At 39.8% G+C, this 16,914-nt stretch overlaps 2 protein-coding genes and 1 pseudogene across 2 annotated transcripts in view; 2 read left to right on the top strand and 1 right to left on the bottom strand.

Annotated features, from left to right (window-relative positions):
• NEK3 (NIMA related kinase 3) overlaps nt 1-2,074 on the top strand; it is a 27,919-nt gene extending 25,845 nt beyond the window's left edge. The window contains exons 15-16 of the mRNA XM_006107361.3: nt 942-1,071; nt 1,515-2,074. Coding sequence (XP_006107423.1) covers nt 942-1,071; nt 1,515-1,599 — 215 coding nt within the window. The 3' untranslated portion in view covers nt 1,600-2,074. The remainder of the gene's footprint in view (nt 1-941; nt 1,072-1,514) is intronic.
• Nucleotides 2,075-5,292: 3,218 nt separating this feature from the next.
• On the bottom strand, nt 5,293-5,910 carry LOC102430816 (annotated as a pseudogene).
• A 2,787-nt stretch (nt 5,911-8,697) lies between these two features.
• Nucleotides 8,698-16,914, top strand: part of NEK5 (NIMA related kinase 5) — a 54,564-nt gene continuing 46,347 nt past the window's right edge. Inside the window, exon 1 of the mRNA XM_023748088.1 lies at nt 8,698-8,814. Within this exon, the coding sequence (XP_023603856.1) occupies nt 8,698-8,814 (117 nt within the window). The remainder of the gene's footprint in view (nt 8,815-16,914) is intronic.

The raw sequence follows: 16,914 nt of genomic DNA, 5'->3' as shown, positions 1-16,914 counted from the left end.
CCTTTTATTTTCAGTTATGAAATCACATACATAGCATTATAGTTTTAGGTTTTCTTAAATCTTTTTTAGATAGTCTTAAGCTATAATTAAAATTTCCCATAGAGCTATATTATTCCTATTTACTCAGTTGTTTGCTTATTTGTGACTACTTTCTTTTCAGAGAAGCTCATTTTTCCTGTGCAAGTATACTGGTGGCTTTACAGTTCAGACTTTATCACAGTAAAAACTATAATCTGACTACCCAAGGATAACTTTTAATGCTTTAATATAAGTTGTTATATTTGAGGGCTTAATTATATTCTGAATATTTTATTTTGAAGAAAGTAATATTTTTGTTGTTGTTGTTAATCCTCACCCAAGGATATTTTTTCCATTGATTTTTAGAGAGAGTGGAAGGAAGGGGGGGGGGGGAGAGAGAGAAACATTGATGTGTAAGAGACACATTGATTGGTTGCCTTTCGACTGGGGCTGGGGACTAAGTCTGCAACTCAGGTACACGGCCTTGACCGGGAATCAAACCCAATAGGGTGAAAGTAGCATTAAAAAAATTTTTTTTTATTTATAGATTTGAGAGAGAGAAATATCGATTTGTTGTTCCACTTATTTATACTTTCATTGGTTGATTCTTGTATGTGCGCTAAATGGGCACATGCTTGAACCCGCAACCTTGGTGTAGTGGGACGATGCTCTAACCAACTGAGCTACCTGGCAAGGGCTAAGAAAATAGTGTTGTTAAAGTTGATATATATATACTGATGCTTACTGGGCCTGTTTTATGCCAGAAATCATGCTGGGTAATGTCGGGAGGCACTGCAGAAGAAATATAGAACATGGGATTGTCCTCAGCTAGCCAGCAAACTTTTGGAGGATTTTAGTCCAATATGAGGAAATGAATCAATACTGTTTAAATCCGCATGATTTCTGTTAATATTCCTCTGAAGGTTCAGAAGGGTTCTGCTTGAAAGGTCCCCTGTGTGAAGAAACTGAAGCATCAGACAGTGTTGACGGAGGTTACGATTCTGTCATTTTGGATCCAGAGAGACTCGAACCTAGACTGGATGAGGAGGACACGTACGTTGTGCTGTACCTAGAAAGCTTTAGTTGTGGGGTGTGAGTGTGTGTGTATGTGTGTAATTAACCTTAATAATGTCAGGTTTAACAGGAGCTGGTTATATTATTTTACACTATAAGTGAATATTTATAACTTGATCTTTTATCTGAGGTGGGTAATGCATAACGGTAATTACTAATTCCTGACTGAGCCAAATGTTTAAAATTGTTCAGCTTGGATTTATTGTTTTTTAATATATTTTCTATTGAAAATATTATTGAAAGAGTGAAAGAAGTGTTCTTTTGAAAGAACTAACCAATTTTTTTTCTGTGTTCAGTTGCCTTGGAGCTCATTTTTTAAAAAATGTGAATATTGTTATGGTGTTGTTCTGCTTTGAACCTATCAACAAATACTTACCATACCCCTAACATGGAGGCTTAATATCCATATCATTTTTTCACAGAGACTTTGAGGAGGAAGACAACAACTTTGATTGGGTGTCAGAACTGAAGCAGCGAGCTGGCTGGCAAGGAGCATCTGGTGACTAATGCCCAAGGAAATGTTCCTTAGTCACATTGAATAGATTTTTAAAGTGAGGAATTAATGTTTTGATATTAGCTAACGGACTGTATATTTTCCCTTGGAAACAGAATGGGGTAGGGGTGCTGTGGATATTTAAAATTGTTCCTGATTCGTTTAAAAATCTACAATTCTTGTGCGTTTTTTAATGCAAAGGAGAAGGTGTAGAATTATGGGTGTGAGCTTCAGGCTTTGCAGTCAGATAGAACAGAAATTGGATGCTCATTATTTGTGTGATTGTGGGAAATTACTTAACCTCTTTGGGCCCGAATTTCCTCAACTATAACATGAGGATAATAATGCCTATCTCATAGGGATGCTGACCATGGAGCATGAGAGCAACCCATAATGTTATTATTTGCATTGTTATGATTTCTGTTTATTACTATGTAACTCTTTTTACATTTCCTAAAGATTTTAGGATCTAAATATATTTAATTATAACATAATAATGTGTGCAATTTTTCAATAAGACTCTCTTGGTAGTGATCAATGATCTTCCGTGATCTTTACTACCATCTGTCCTTAAATATAGCCCCTCACAGGATACACAAAAGAAACCAGTTCAGATGATCCATCCTGGGAGGAGTGGAAAGGGTTACGTATCTTTTCAGAAGTTGTCAGTCCTGTACAGGGGAAAGGAATAGGGCCAACGGTGAGGAATCAATATGGAAAGTACCAGAAATTAGAATGTTGTGGAACTAATGGAAGGAGCAGGATCCCAACATATATGCAAAGGGTCACTATGACACACTGTGCTGGGTCCTGTCATTAAATCCATGATCAATTAGCGGGGTAAGATTATTTTACTAAAGCCCTGGCTGGTTCGGCTCAGTGGATAGAGCATTAGCCTGTGGACTGAAGGGTCCCGGGTTCGATGCTGGTCAAGGGCACATGCCCGGATTGTGGGCTCGATCCCCAGTTGGTGACGTGCAGGAGGCAGCCAATCAATGATTCTCTCTCATCATGGATGTTTCGATCTCTCTCTCTTTCTCCCTTCCTCTCTGAAATCGATGAAAATATATTTAAAAAAATACTTTACTAAAGAAGAAACAGTTTCTTCTCTGGGGATTCCACAGGGGCAAGTGTAGGAACAGCATATGCCTGACCTAGTATAGGGAACAATGCTCAAGTGAAGAATAGGAGGAAAAAGATAGTGAAACTACAGTAGGATCATTATTAAGGATCTGCTGAAATATGGAATACATACATCTGATTTAAACATTTTTGCCCTGACCCATGTGGCTCAGTTGGTTGAGTGTCATCCCTTGCACCGAGAGATCCTGATTTGATTCCCTGTCAGGGCACATGCCCGGATTGCAGGCTTGATCCCCAGTAGGGGGCATGTAGGACGAGGCTGATTGATGTTTCCCTGTCATCGCTGTTTCTCTCCCTCTCCCTCTCCCTCTAAAATCAATAAAAAACATATTTTGTAAAAAAAAATTAAACATGTTTTTATCTTAACATACAAAAACTGGTACAGAACTTCACCCCTCACAGTTTATATATATTTCAACATTTAGTCAGCCTTAGTCTCCTCTGGTCTCTGACAGTCTCTCTGTCTTTCCTTATTTCTCAGGACCTTGAGATCTTTGAGGAGTACTGGTTAGGCATTGTGTAGAATGTTCCTCAGATTGGGTTTGTCTGATGTTATTTTCATAATGAGACTGAGCTTAAAGGTTTGGGGGAAGATTATCATAGAAGTGAAGTGCTTTTCCCATCACATCATATCAGATGGGTTGCAGGCTCGATCCCCAGTAGGGGGCGTGCAGGAGGCAGCCGATCAATGATTCTCTCTCATCATTGATGTTTCTATCTCTCTCTCCCTCTCCCTTCCTCTCTGAAGTCAATTAAAAAAAAAAAAGGAAAGAAAGAAAGAATAAAGAAACCTAGCTTGTACCATCCACCATCCAGTTAGTTGTTCAACATCAGTATACATGTAAAGCAGTTTCCAAATTATTAACCCATACCCCTGTGAGAAACAAATATACCAACTATAATAGATTTTATGTATTGTTCTTATTGTCTTTAGCTTTACAATTCCAGTCAAAATACTATTTCTTAAAGTTACTTAGGTTAGCTTCTTTTTTTTTCACCATTCTTGAGGATTTCAAAAGTTAAGGTAGGCAGAGATAATTTTAAATATATTTGCAGATATTCAGCTTTCATAAGTACTATATTTTAGTATTACTCCAGTGTGTAAAAATTTCCAAACCATCAAACAGAGGGAACTTGAAATTATGTATAGTTTTTGAGAGACTGAATCTTGATTGAATGACAAATCCTTTTGAAAGTCAAATGGTTTGCAAGGTTTTGCTTTTAATGAAATTTCAAGAGACTCAATGGTTAAAGACCATTTTTAGTGATAAATTGCTATATGATTCTTGACGTACAACTAGACAAGAATTGAGAGACTCCTTTAACAAAACTTCCAATTCTATTTACTTACATGAATGTGGTTTCTCAGCACTTACAGCTTTAAAAAGAGAAAAACAGAAGAGAATCAATGTTAAACCTTGTCTAGTCCAGCAAAAAGTTAGCATTCTTCTATAGATACTAACTGAACTAATTGGGAGGGAGGAAGAAGAAAGTCCATTCAAGTCTTTAAGAGATGAATGTCTGATACAGTTTTACTTTTTATAATTAAGTATTTATCAATGTAATTTATTTTATTTTGATCAACGATGTACTACTAATAATTTTAATAATCCAGTAAAAAGCCTATATCAGGAAAAAGTAATTTCCATTTTTATAATAGGGTGATCAATAAGATTTTTAAGCATGAAAAACATTACATGGAGGAGATAAGAGTTCAGGGAGAAAAAGGAATAATATAAACTTTCTGATTCTTAAAGAAGAGTTTACTTTTTTAATTAATTGGAAAAATTTTTAATAAGCATCAAATGCACTTTACATTGATAATCGCTATACTGAAATTGTGATATTTTAAATTTTTTTCTCTAAAAAGGTTAGTGATTTTCTTTTTTTCTGGGAAACATAGAGATCCAACTAACTATGAGCATTAATGTGGTCAGTCTAGGTCAGTATGGTTTAGTTAATGCTAATATTGAAACAAGTGCCATTTCATATCTGTAATAAGGTAGACTGTGAACTTCTGTATCACTGAAATGCAAAAATTCCATGAGATAATTTAAAGGGATGTCAAATTTTTTTAAGTGTAAACTCATAAACTCTACATTGGGATCACTTTTTTGCTTGACTTGAGTGCACCTGACTTGAGAATACGAACGATTTTCTTCCCTAATTCCTTGGGAAAATATATCAGCAATAAGTCTGTATCTTCTTTATTATGACTGAGTTGTTTGTTTGTTTTGTTTTTCTGCTTTTACTTTTATTACTATTTACTTTATGCTTAATTTACTCCCGAGCCATAAGTTTTTGTTTCTTCAGTTTCTTCTGGGATATCTGGGGAAAGAAAAAAATAAAAATGACTGTTAAGTTTCCTGAAGAAACACCCACACTACAACTTAAAGGAGTAGGTCTTAACTCAGTGAAAGAATTGGAAACTTCAATCATGGCTGAGTTGTTTTAAGAAAGATTATCAGCCTGGCCAGAGTGGTTCAGTTGGTTGAGTGCAGTCCCATGCACCAGGAGGTTGCTGGTTCGATTCTGGTCAGGGCACATGCCCAAGTTGCTACCATTTATTGCAAAGAAAATATCACCACAACACTGAAAAGTAGGATCACGGGATGAAGACAATATCTAAGGACACTTCCCTCACAACCAAATGAAATACCTATCATACTCATTAAGTTTAATAAAGCATTCCTAGACAATTCAATTGTACTGATTCCATATACATAACCAAACTGGATTTTGCCAGCCAGTAATAATATGACTCCAAAAGCAAAGCAAAACACCATGGTTCCTGCCAGATGAGCCTCATTCATGATGCTGCCATCTGCTACTTTTAATGGGTGTAACACTGTTCGTATTTTTTGCCAGATGTGGTCAAAATTGATACCTAATTCTTCCAATAAAAGTGGTTCATCCTCAAAGCTGTTTCCATGGAATGGCTGAGGAGCAGTTGGAGTATATGTCTGAGCTGGCTGGGAATCTGCCTGGCGTATGGCTGCTGCGGCTGCAACACGTCTGGAGGGACATACCGACCTTGCTGCGAGTAGTCACAGCCAGCACACTGTTTGCTACAGGGGCCTCCCCTTCCTCCATAATCAGGACTGCTGTGACCAGTCATCGATGCTGTAACTTGTCTGGTAGAAATCTGTGTTTAAGTTATCAAAGCCTGACATTGCAAATGATCAAACTGGAAGCCGTGACAATAACTCCAGCAGCCCCAACTACCCCCCACCCCAACTCAGCTCAAGATCCTGAATTGGCCCCATGCTACGCGTCACGGGCCGAAGAACTGCCGAGCTTTTTATTTATTATTTTTAATAGATAATGGTGGGTTTCAAATTGCCATGGTATCTGGATTCCATTTGTATGTTTTACTTGTGTCAGTATTTATAGTTGCTGGAAATTACATCCTTCTCAATTACTGAACATGTAATGAAACGTTTTAGCAGCTTAATGTGCAATCTGGAATGAGGAATAGTGGGGGTTAGGGGAGGGGAGCAGCAGCCAGTTTTCTAAGAGGACCCCAAGGGAGGCCGCTGGCTGTGGACGGAATTGTAGGATTCCATTCCAAGTGTCCATCTCTTGACAGGAATTGAGACCTTGCACAAGAAACTTCCTGTCTCAATTTAGCCCATTTGTAAAACTGGGCGTCCACTACTTTGCTGGGTTATTGTAAAGAATAGAGATAATATGTGCAAAGAATTGGTACGCCGCAGGCAAGAACGGGAACGGTGTGCTTGCTGAGTGTTAGCAAAGGAGTTTCGACTTAAGTCAACCGGAGGTGACACGCTAGGTCTCCAAACTCGCTGGCCTCTGACCTCTCCTCCGGGTGGACGGTGGGACCCCCCTCTCCGGGCCGGTTCCCGCGCCCCGCCCCCGCCCCGCGCGGCTCCGCCCAGCGGCCGGAACGCAGTCCGCCGGGAGGCTTCCCTCGCCCCGCACAGCCCGGGAGCAGGTATGCAGCGGGCGGGCCCCCTAGTCCTTACCCCGGGCTGCTCCCCAGGGCTCTGGGATCCTCAGGGAATGGAATGGAGCTCATACCCCAGGAGACCATGCGGCAGAGGAGCGGTCTCCTATGCGTCGGTCTCCATGGCAATGCGCGGCGCACTCAATTCCTTCCGGAGTGTTCCTAAAGGAGGATTTTCCCCAAAACCTGGGGCTCTCACCCCCTGGTGCCACCTCAGGAGCGTCAGGGGCCCGTAGTTCCCGCGCTGCTGCCCTTGAGTTTCGATTCCCTATCTGCTTCCCTCAAAATTCTGGTGTCCGCAGCTTCCTGTGGGTGCGGAGCTGGTGCCCCATCACATCCAATCTACCCCCTTCCTACCCTGACAAAAGTTACTCTAGAGCAGTGGTTCTCAACCTTCCTAATGCCGCGACCCTTTAATACAGTTCCTCATGTTGTGGTGACCCCCAACCATAAAATTATTGTCGTTGCTACTTCATAACTCTAATTTTGCTACTGTTATGAATCATAATGTAAATATCTGATATGCAGGATGTATTTTCATTGTTACAAATTGAACATAATTAAAGCATAGTGATTAATCACAAAAACAATATGTAATTATTTATGTGTTTTCTGATGGTCTTAGGTGACCCCTATGAAAGGGTCGTTCGACCCCCAAAGGGGTCGCGACCCACAGGTTGAGAACCGCTGCTCTAGAGCATAAGCGCCCTGGCCAGTGTGTCTCAGTTGGTTGGAGCGTCCTCCCTACACCAAAAGGTGGCGGGTTTGATTCCAGGTCAGAGCAACCACCCAGGTTTCAGGTAGGATCCCAGGTCCGCACAGGCGAGAGGCAGCTGATGGATGTTTCTCTCACATCAACGTTTCTCTCTCTCTCCCCTCCTTCCTCTTTCTGAAAATCAACTTTAAAAAATGGTTAAAAAAAAATAACCATCCTGCTCATTCAGTTTTAAGAAGTCAGTATCAGACCCGAACTGAAGTATAAAGAGGAAATGCAAGGAAACAATTTATAATAAAATATTTCCGTCTGTAAATGCTTGTTGCTGCTACACTTGAACAAGTACTGCTTGTTCAAGTACTGAACAAGTACTGACTCCCACACCCTGCCAGGGAGTCACCTGACCGCGATGGTTTCAGCTAGTAGCAGAGGCCAGTGGGGGCGTGACTTTCCAAAAAACACACCCCAAAACGGTGAAGAGTTCTTGGTAAACTTCCAAACAAAACAAAGTGCAGTTAAGCCTTGATTTGCGTGTAGTTGCATCCCTCGAAAATTGTTCATTAAAGTTGGGTTCTTGCTGCAGATATGCGGATTTTTCCACGGACATGAATGTGTGAGAGACTTTGTAATGTAGGGCCGCGGGGAATGTGTGAGAGACTTTGTAATGTAGGGCCGCGGGGTAATCCTTTATTGTCCGGACCATCCCTTGTATCTCGGTCGGTGCCTCTCCATCTCTAAGGAGAACAGAAACACACACACACACACACACACACACACACACACACACACACACACACACACAAACGGTGCCTCTCCATCTCCAAGGAGAACAGAAAAAAACCAAACAAAAAAACCCAAACCAAAACAAAAAAAAACAACCACGAAAAACCCCCACAAAAAAACCACCAAACCCCATAAATTTCCAAAATGCCCCCTAGGGGGCAGTACTTCATTACTGAGAAAGGCTGGATTGTAAATTCCGCAGGCATAAGGACATTCCTGCTTTATACAGGTGATAATGCCCACGCTCACTAGAGTGTTCCAAAGCTGAGTAACAACCCAAGTCTGATCTCGGAGCCCACCAAGAAGCTCCGTCTTATTTTGGTTGTTACCTGTGGCCACCTGGAAAGTTATTTGACTGTCTTGGTTGAGGTCCGAAGGAAAGTTTTAGCAAAATGAGTTCTTTTACATGTTAGTGGTCAATTTTCTGACTTAGTTAATGTTTATGAAAAAGGTGCAATAAAATTTCATTTCTCTAATTTCAGGAAACTTCATGCATTGGAAACCATGGATAAATATGATGTGATTAAGGTCATTGGGGAAGGTGCCTTTGGGAAAGCATACTTGGCCAAAGGGAAATCAGATAGCAAGCACTGTGTTATAAAAGAGATCAATTTTGCAAAGGTAAAACTAAGAAATTCAAATTCCTATTTATACTCAGTGGTCTATTCAGCTGGCTTTTAATCCAGTATTTAAAGGAAACACTTTTTTGGGGGTCTTTTTTTTACAAGTATGAGCTAGTTGACTCTTGTTCACTCCACCTCCTAAATCCATTGTCCAAATAGCAACCAATAATCTTATTTTAAAAAAATAAGTGTTGCTCAGTGGTTGAGCATTGACCTATAAACCAGGAGGTCACAGTTCGATTACCCCCGTCAGGGCACATGCCCAGGTTTCAGGCTCAATCCCCAGTATGGGGCATGCAGGAGGCTGCTGATCAATGATTTTCTTTCATCATTGATATTTTTATCTCTCTCTACCTCTCCCTTTGTCTCTGAAATCAATAACTATATATATGACAAAAAGAAAAAGAAATCAAGAATAAAAAGAAAAGAATCCACATCACCCTGGCTCCTATGGCACCTCTTGGGGTGGCCTGCAAGGCCTATGCGGTACAGCCTTCCTCTATTGCTGACTTCTGTTTTTCCAGTGCCCTGTGTGAGGTCCTCGAAATTATTCGGTCTGGCCCTGCCAAGACATTAGGGGTGAGTTAATTAAATGTTTGACCAAATGTAGCAGGCTAATTTTTAAGTTGATAATTTTGTATGGCCCATGAATGATGTTATAAATATCCAAATGACACTTGGCAGAAAAAAGGTTCCCCAGCCCTGTTCTAGAGGATTTCTAAATGAGAGCAGCAGAAAAAAGATTTATACATAATGTCTGCAAAATGGACTACTCAAGCTGCACAATGGCAATAATGCCACTGATTTGGACACCTAAAAATGGTTAAAATGTTATAAATTTTGTTATATTTATTTTATCACAGTTTAAAAAATTGCAAAAAAGAAAAAAAGAGAGGACTAACCAAACTTACATCAAAGCTGAAAGTATAGATGACTAACTTCCAAGAGAATGCTTTATTTGCGAAAATAGGGCCCTTTTCATGGATCTATGGTTCACTTCTAAGAATGTCCTCTTATTCTAGTGTCTGTCAGTGCTTCCTTTTATGACATTATTCTGCTCACTTCCTTGTTTATCTGACTACTTTTTCTCAGGCCTCTCTGTCTACTCACCTTCTATATATCCTTTGTTGACTCTCATTGTTATTGGAGAATTGCGCAGGTGGAATTTCTCCATTGCTAGTGGAAGTGGAGTTCTTGAGCGCCACTGGAATAAGAATTTCTGGAGGCCCCCAGGGGAGGATGAGATGTGGTAGAAAGCTTTATTTTCATGGAGTTATATCCCTTGGTTTCCAAAGTCCCATTTCCCTTAAACCAGTCCTGGAAAAGGTGCAGCTGGGAATCCAGCAGAGCTAAAAGCAAAGCCAGTGTTCAGAGTTGCTGTTCCTTGGTGGAGCTGGGTCCGATGTAGCATCGGACTAGTTGTAGCCCATTAGTCCATTGTGTGTGGTCCACCTGGCCATGTGGGCGAATGCGGGGGAGCACAACAAGAGAGCAAGGTGCGTGGGCAAGCAGACAAGAGAGAGAAGCTCTTTATTTAGGAGCTTAAATATCAAATTTTCCTGCACCTGCAGTGGCCACATCTGTATGCCTACTCTGTCCAATGCCCTGTTCCCAGGAATGACCGACAGGCAGGCACCCTCTCTATGTCACCTAGGCTTACTGAGCATGCGTCTAATCTTCCTTTGTCCAGTCACTTCCCCCAGGATCTGTGGGAAACAGATGTGGAGAGTGTTAAACTGCAGCTTTCTGGAACAAATGGCATGCCTATATTATCTGGCCTTCCCTTTGCACCTTTCCTGTTAATTAATAACCAAGTTATTACAACGGTATCATCATTTCTCTGTACTTTGTATAATCACCTCACTTCAATTGTGACCACTAAGCAGATCACTCTTAAAACCCTCTCTCCAGCCCTGATACCTCCCAGCGCCCTAGCTCTGCATTTCATCTGCCAGCTAGATATCTTCAAGTCATATCTCTTTTAGTAATCTATTGTATAACATATTGCCTCAAATTTAGTGGCTTAAACAATAAACATTTATTATCTTGCATCAAGAATTAAGGGTTGGCTCAGTGGATAGAGCGTCGGCCTGTGGACTGAAGGGTCCCAGGTTCGATTCCAGTCAAGGGCATGTACCTTGGTTGCAGGCACATCCCCAGTAGGGGGCGTGCAGGGGGCAGCTGATGGATATCTCTCTTCGATGTTTCTAACTCTCTATTCCTCTCCCTTCTTCTCTGTAAAAAATCAATAAAATATATATTTTTAAAAAAGAGTGAATTTAAAAAAAGAAAAAAAAAGAATTAAGGGTGAAGATCATTGAGGACCATCTTGGAAGGGACCACAAAAATATCCCAAACAAAGTAGAAATTTCTCATCTTTCTAAGCAGACCCACTTCTTCTGCTGTGTGCTTCACTGTGTTAATGACATCAATGTCCTTATGATATCCAGACTCAAAACCTTGGGGTCATCTGTGAATTTTTTCTCTTTACAGGTACCCAAAACACCAGAAAAGCTGTTATCTGACAGCCCCTAAATTTAAATGAGGGACCCTGATTGCATTGTGATAAAGCCAATTATTAAAGCAATTAAAACAAGCAAATTTATTAAAGAAGCAAGGCAAGCAAATCTATTTCATCTGGCTCAGAGCGCAGATGAGCATCACTTAGCTAATATGAGGAGCGAGTTGGGTGGGGATTCACAGCATTATATACTCTCCTGTCTATAGATTTTTAAATTCCTCTGCTAAATATCTTGGTACAGATTAATTCTCAAGGTCCCTTTTTACTTTGTGGTGGCCTTCCCAGAATTCATGAGAAGTACCTGGCAATTTTATCTTGCCATCCTTGAAACTGCTGGCTTCTTTGTTTAGGGAGTAAAAAATAAAACAGCCCTGCCCGGCTGGTGTGGCTCAGTGGTTGAGCATCAACCTACGAACCAGGAGGTTACAGTTCCATTCCTGGTTAGGGTACATGTCCATGTTGCGTGCTTGATCCCTAATGTGGGTTTGCAGGAGGCAGCTGATCAATGATTCTCTCTTATAATTGTTATTTTTTATTTTTCCCCCCTCCTCTCTGAAATCAATAAAAATATATTTAAAAAATAATAAAATAAAACAGCCCTTTTATTCCTCCCGCCCCCTTCCTGCATTTTTTAGTTGGAGAGTCATTAACCATTTGCTTTCAAGCTGTCCTTGGGAAAGGTAAGGGCTTGCAGTCTTGCGGTTTATAAGCTGGTTGCAAATTGTTCACACGGTTTGGCCTTGTTTTAACATTCTTGTCTTAGTTTCCCTATTCCACTTGCCCTGGAATTTTCCTAGCTTCTCACTGCCCTGTAACATTTCCAGATGAAATTTCTTGTTAAATACTGTTGACTCTTTCTCTTCCTTGACTTTGAATTCCTTTTGTTCCTGGGTTCCTTGGATCAGTCAGTAGCTTTCTCAAGGCTCCAGCTTTCCTATAGCACAATTTTGATAATGCTCCAGTTATGTCCCCAAACCTTCACTGGGACAGAAATCATAAAGGAAAAGATGGCTGAGTTTGACTACTTAAAGATATAAAGCTTCTGTGTGACAAAAAAACCGCCATGAATAAATTGAAAGGAAATTCACAAAATATAAAACATATTTGCAAGTATTGACTAAAAGGTGCTAGTTTTTTATAAATAAAAAACAAAATAAAACCTATAACTAAAGACATAACCCATAACAATTTCAAATTAATTTGTAAACTACTTAATGTAAATAAATCAATAAGTATCACCTTTTGTTTATGCATTTGGGGAGGACTAAGAAGAATATAAAAATGGGAGGAAGCAGTCACTCTTATTCTACTGATGGGAAGGTAGATTGTGAAAGGTGAACACGGTGGGTTAGCATGGTGGTGCACGGGTAGGCTAAGTAGCCATCTCAGACAGTGATTAAAGTAAAATTGAATTTATTTAAGGGAAGGCGTGGGGGATGGAACATCCAAAGGGAAGGGCTGCACAGCACCAAGCCTAGGGGACATTCGGTCCATGATGGCAGCACTCAGGAGCTGGAGTTTCATCCTTACATGCAGTCGCTGGGCTGGTGGGAAACTTGATCTTAGTGAGTTTGGGGACTGAGCTGGTGAGCTTGGAATGCAGGTGGAATGCAGGACAGTTTCAATTCCTTGTATGGTCTAACTCTTAGTGTCCAGGAAGTTTTTCCGGGTCTTTTGTTCTCCTGTGGCAGGAAGCTTGCAAATGGCCATTAAGGATTATATTGCCCTACAGTCCTAACAGATTGGTAGCACCCTGAGGGGAATTTGTCCAAATGTATCAAAGCCTTGGAAGGAACCATTCCCTGTCTATATTACAGACAAGGAGTAAGGTCCACAATATGTTGTAAAGATGAAAAAATATCAGGCCACAACAAGTTGTGTGTGTGTGTGTGTGTGTGTGTGTGTGTATTAGGATTTCATCTCTGTCATTCTTTCTGTACTGTCTGAAGTTTAATATGGAATATATATTATGTTTTTAAAATTATGAATTGCATTATTTGTATAAGCAGAAAAAGCCAACTTCATTTTGAAAAAGAAAAGGTTAAAAGCACACTTGCTAGGATCCATTAGTTCTACTTTTGGGAGTTTATTCCAAGGAAATATCCAGAGATGTACAGACAGTTACGAAACATTTCAAATGTCCAACAGTAGGGGATTGATTAAATAATTTATATAAATCTAAGAGGTTCTTAGAAGTGATGTTGTAGGTGAAATATCGACGTGAAAAATACAACTTTTACTAATTGAGAAAATAGTATGTGTAGAAATGATGCAATCTTTGTAAAAATATATACATTCTCTCTCTCTCTCTCTCTCTCTCTCTCTCTCTCTCTCTCTCTCTGCCCACATACATAAAAAGAGAAAAATACATGCTTGTTATTTTCTAGGTGGAATGTGGGATTATTAGTAATTTTTGCCTTGCACTTTTATACTGTTTCATTCTTCAGATTAGTCTTGACACCCTCTCTAATTTGTTCCCAAATTCCATTTCTAATCTCCCTTTCATGTGCTCTTCTGTTTTTTCACATAACAAATCCTTTTCACTCCAGCTTCTTTGCTCTTCCATTGGGGTTCTTACTTCCAAGAAGATCTTGTCCTGCCCATCTCCAGCCATCAAGGTTCCACTTGTCCAAGCCTGAGCTCCAGGATACTTTCCAGGGCCTTCCCACTCTAAATACTAATCTCTCTTTCTCTGTAAACTCCATAGCTTTTTAAAGTACTGCTGTTGTGATACTGATTGCTTTATACTTTTGAAATGTGGGGTTTAGGGAGTGGATCTCTCCCTTGTGGGTTCTTGCCTCACGAAGTCTGAAGAATAAAATTCTCTGACTAAAAATACTTGTTAGTAAAAGGGTGGAAACTTATTGGAAGCAAATACAGACCCCCATGTAGGGAGGGGTTCTCAAGGGGGTAACCCACTAAGGCCCTTTTTCTAAGGCTTCTAAATGCTGTAGTTCTTTGTCCCTTCATGCTCCCTTCTAATTGGATCCCTTCCCCATTTTATGGCCTTGTGCTTTTCTAATTGGTCACTCTTTCGCAGAATATCAGCTTCAAAGTCCAAAACCCACGTGGTGCCCCCTCTTCCTCTCCCTCTTATCTTGCAACGTTCCTCTGTCTCCTGTGAACATGTGTTTCCCTCTTCCCAGCATCTGTCGACATTTCTCTATCCTCCGTGAAGATGTTTCCTTTCTTCCTCATACTCTGTGACTTTTCTTTATCCCCTGTGAATGTATGCCTTCCTCTCCCCTTATCCTGTGGCACTTTTCTATTCTCAGTGAATGTATGCCTTCTGGTGGCTCCAAGCCCTCACCTATGCATTCCTCCCCCCTGGGCCCTCTTTATTCCTAAGACTCCCTAAGCCTGCCTATTTTGTCCATAAAGTTCCTTCACTTTGATGTGCTTTAGCTGTTTATTTTGTGTCTTCTCCCTCTTCTTAAATTGTGTGTTCTTTGCAGGCAGAATCCATGTCTCATATGTCTTGATATTCCACACAGCACCTAATAATGCTTTGTATCAGCAGGTATTCAGTAAATTCTTACTGGGTAAATGATTAAATGTATAGATACTTTCAGTTCTGTTGTTAAACTAGTGCATATTTAAGAAGAATAAAACCATTTTTCCAATGCAAAACATTTAATAGATTGTCAAATATACAGTTGTTAGAATTATTTAAATATCACTTATAAAAATTAACATCATATTATATGATTCTATAAAATAAAATCACACATTGATTGTAACTCCTACAGTCTAAGAATACCCCCAATAAATAGTACAAATTACACATTAAAAAAAGAGACATTGTTTAGACATTTAAATCAAACTAACTTTGACTAGACTAATTACATTCATTCATCAAGTACAATAAATTTAATATATTCACTAATAACACAGTTTCAGGTGCAATTTCACATGCTTTCATAAATCTTCCAGTACAGCTCCCATAGTAAATTGTCCTTGTGCTCAATTTTCATTTATATGTAGGTGTACCATACATCATACTTAAGACTATTTCACTTCATAATTAAACTTGTTAATAGATTTGTATTGGCCAAATTTAACTCCAGTGATGACAGAGTTTAACAATTAAAGAAAATTCTTAAAAGTATATTTTAACTTATTTAATTGCATGAATACTATTAGTATAAAACCATTTTAATTTTAAGTAAAGAAAAAGCTATTTGGGATGTGAATCTGTTACCCAAACTCAAGGGGGTTGCCTCCTGGAGTGCTCTGTTCGAGAACAAGGTATGGTTGTCCTTAGGGTGTTTTATTTACTTGCAGCAAGGAGACGGGTTCACATCCACAGCTCTGTGTCCTGGAGGGGAGGCCTAGCCATTATTTATATATACTATTTGGCCAATTACAGGTTGATTTCTTCTTGGCAGTTGGCTAAACTATCTGTTGGGTTCTGGTCAAGTTACAGCTGCCTCTGCAAAATACTGTGCTACATTTTAACATTTAGCAAGAACAGCATTTTGTAAGAACTGCCCAGACCTTGAGACCCCTGTCCTATCTAACAAATCCTGTGCAAAAAATATGTATAGGGTGTCCCAAAATAATGTATACACACACTTAATTATAAAGGCGGTGTTTATTAAAATACATTTCATTTCCAGAATTGAGCACTGTTAAAGTGTGTATACATTTTGGGGGGACACCTGTATTAATGCATTTCATAATATCTCTCCCATTCTTGCATATAGGTCATTAAACATTTACTTTATTTTTATAATATAGCACTGATTTTTTTCATCCTTTTATTCATGAACAACCTTTATCTCCCTGCCATAAATAGGTAGAATGTTATAGTAGGCCTCATTATTCTCACTTTCCCATACTTGTTTATGTTATCACTACGGTGTCGGGTGAATTTCCCGCCAAAATATAAGATGGCGCGTTAAAATGCCTATATCTTTTGAAGTATGGGTTCGATTGAAATGAAATATTTGGTAATACGCAGTTACAATCGGCCCGAGTTTACACGTTTCCCGCACTCCACCGCAAATCTATATGAACCGAGTTTAAGACGGCTCCCGCGGAGTACGCGCAATTCACGCGAGCCGACTTAACTCGTTTCCCGCAACCCAAGTGTTATCAGGTTTGCCTAGCAACATCTGTGTTACAGTATTAATACTTATTATCTCTTTCTTCCTTTCTACTCTAATGTAGTTTTGTGAGAGGCACTTCTCAGACACCAGAGAGGTGTTACCTAACAGCCCCCTGAGTTGGAAGGAGAGGGCTGTCCCCAACCTTGATTCTTGTCTTCTCTTGTATAAATGAATGTATACGAGAGACCTTGGTTGCATTGTGATTAAGCCAATTTTATTTTATTTTATTTTATTTTATTTTATTTTATTTTATTTTATTTCCGGTGCAAAAGTATAAGAGTCTTTATTCGAGCTAGCTCGTGCTCCCCGTCCACCACACTCGCCGACGCAGTGGTAGGGGGGGCCGAGAGAGTAAGCTTTGTGGGTAGAGGGGTTTTATAAGGGGGTTGGAGTAAGGGGAGGAGAGAGGACTGTGGGCCCTGCCGATTGGCCAGGCGCAAGTCGGTGTCTTGTTACACAGGATGTG

The sequence above is a fragment of the Myotis lucifugus genome, unplaced genomic scaffold (assembly GCF_000147115.1).
Source record: "Myotis lucifugus unplaced genomic scaffold, Myoluc2.0 scaffold_1132, whole genome shotgun sequence".
In the NCBI taxonomy this organism is placed as follows: Eukaryota; Metazoa; Chordata; class Mammalia; order Chiroptera; family Vespertilionidae; genus Myotis; species Myotis lucifugus.
The sequence above is the reverse complement of the archived record's forward strand: the minus strand, read 5'-3'. Positions and strand labels throughout refer to the sequence as shown.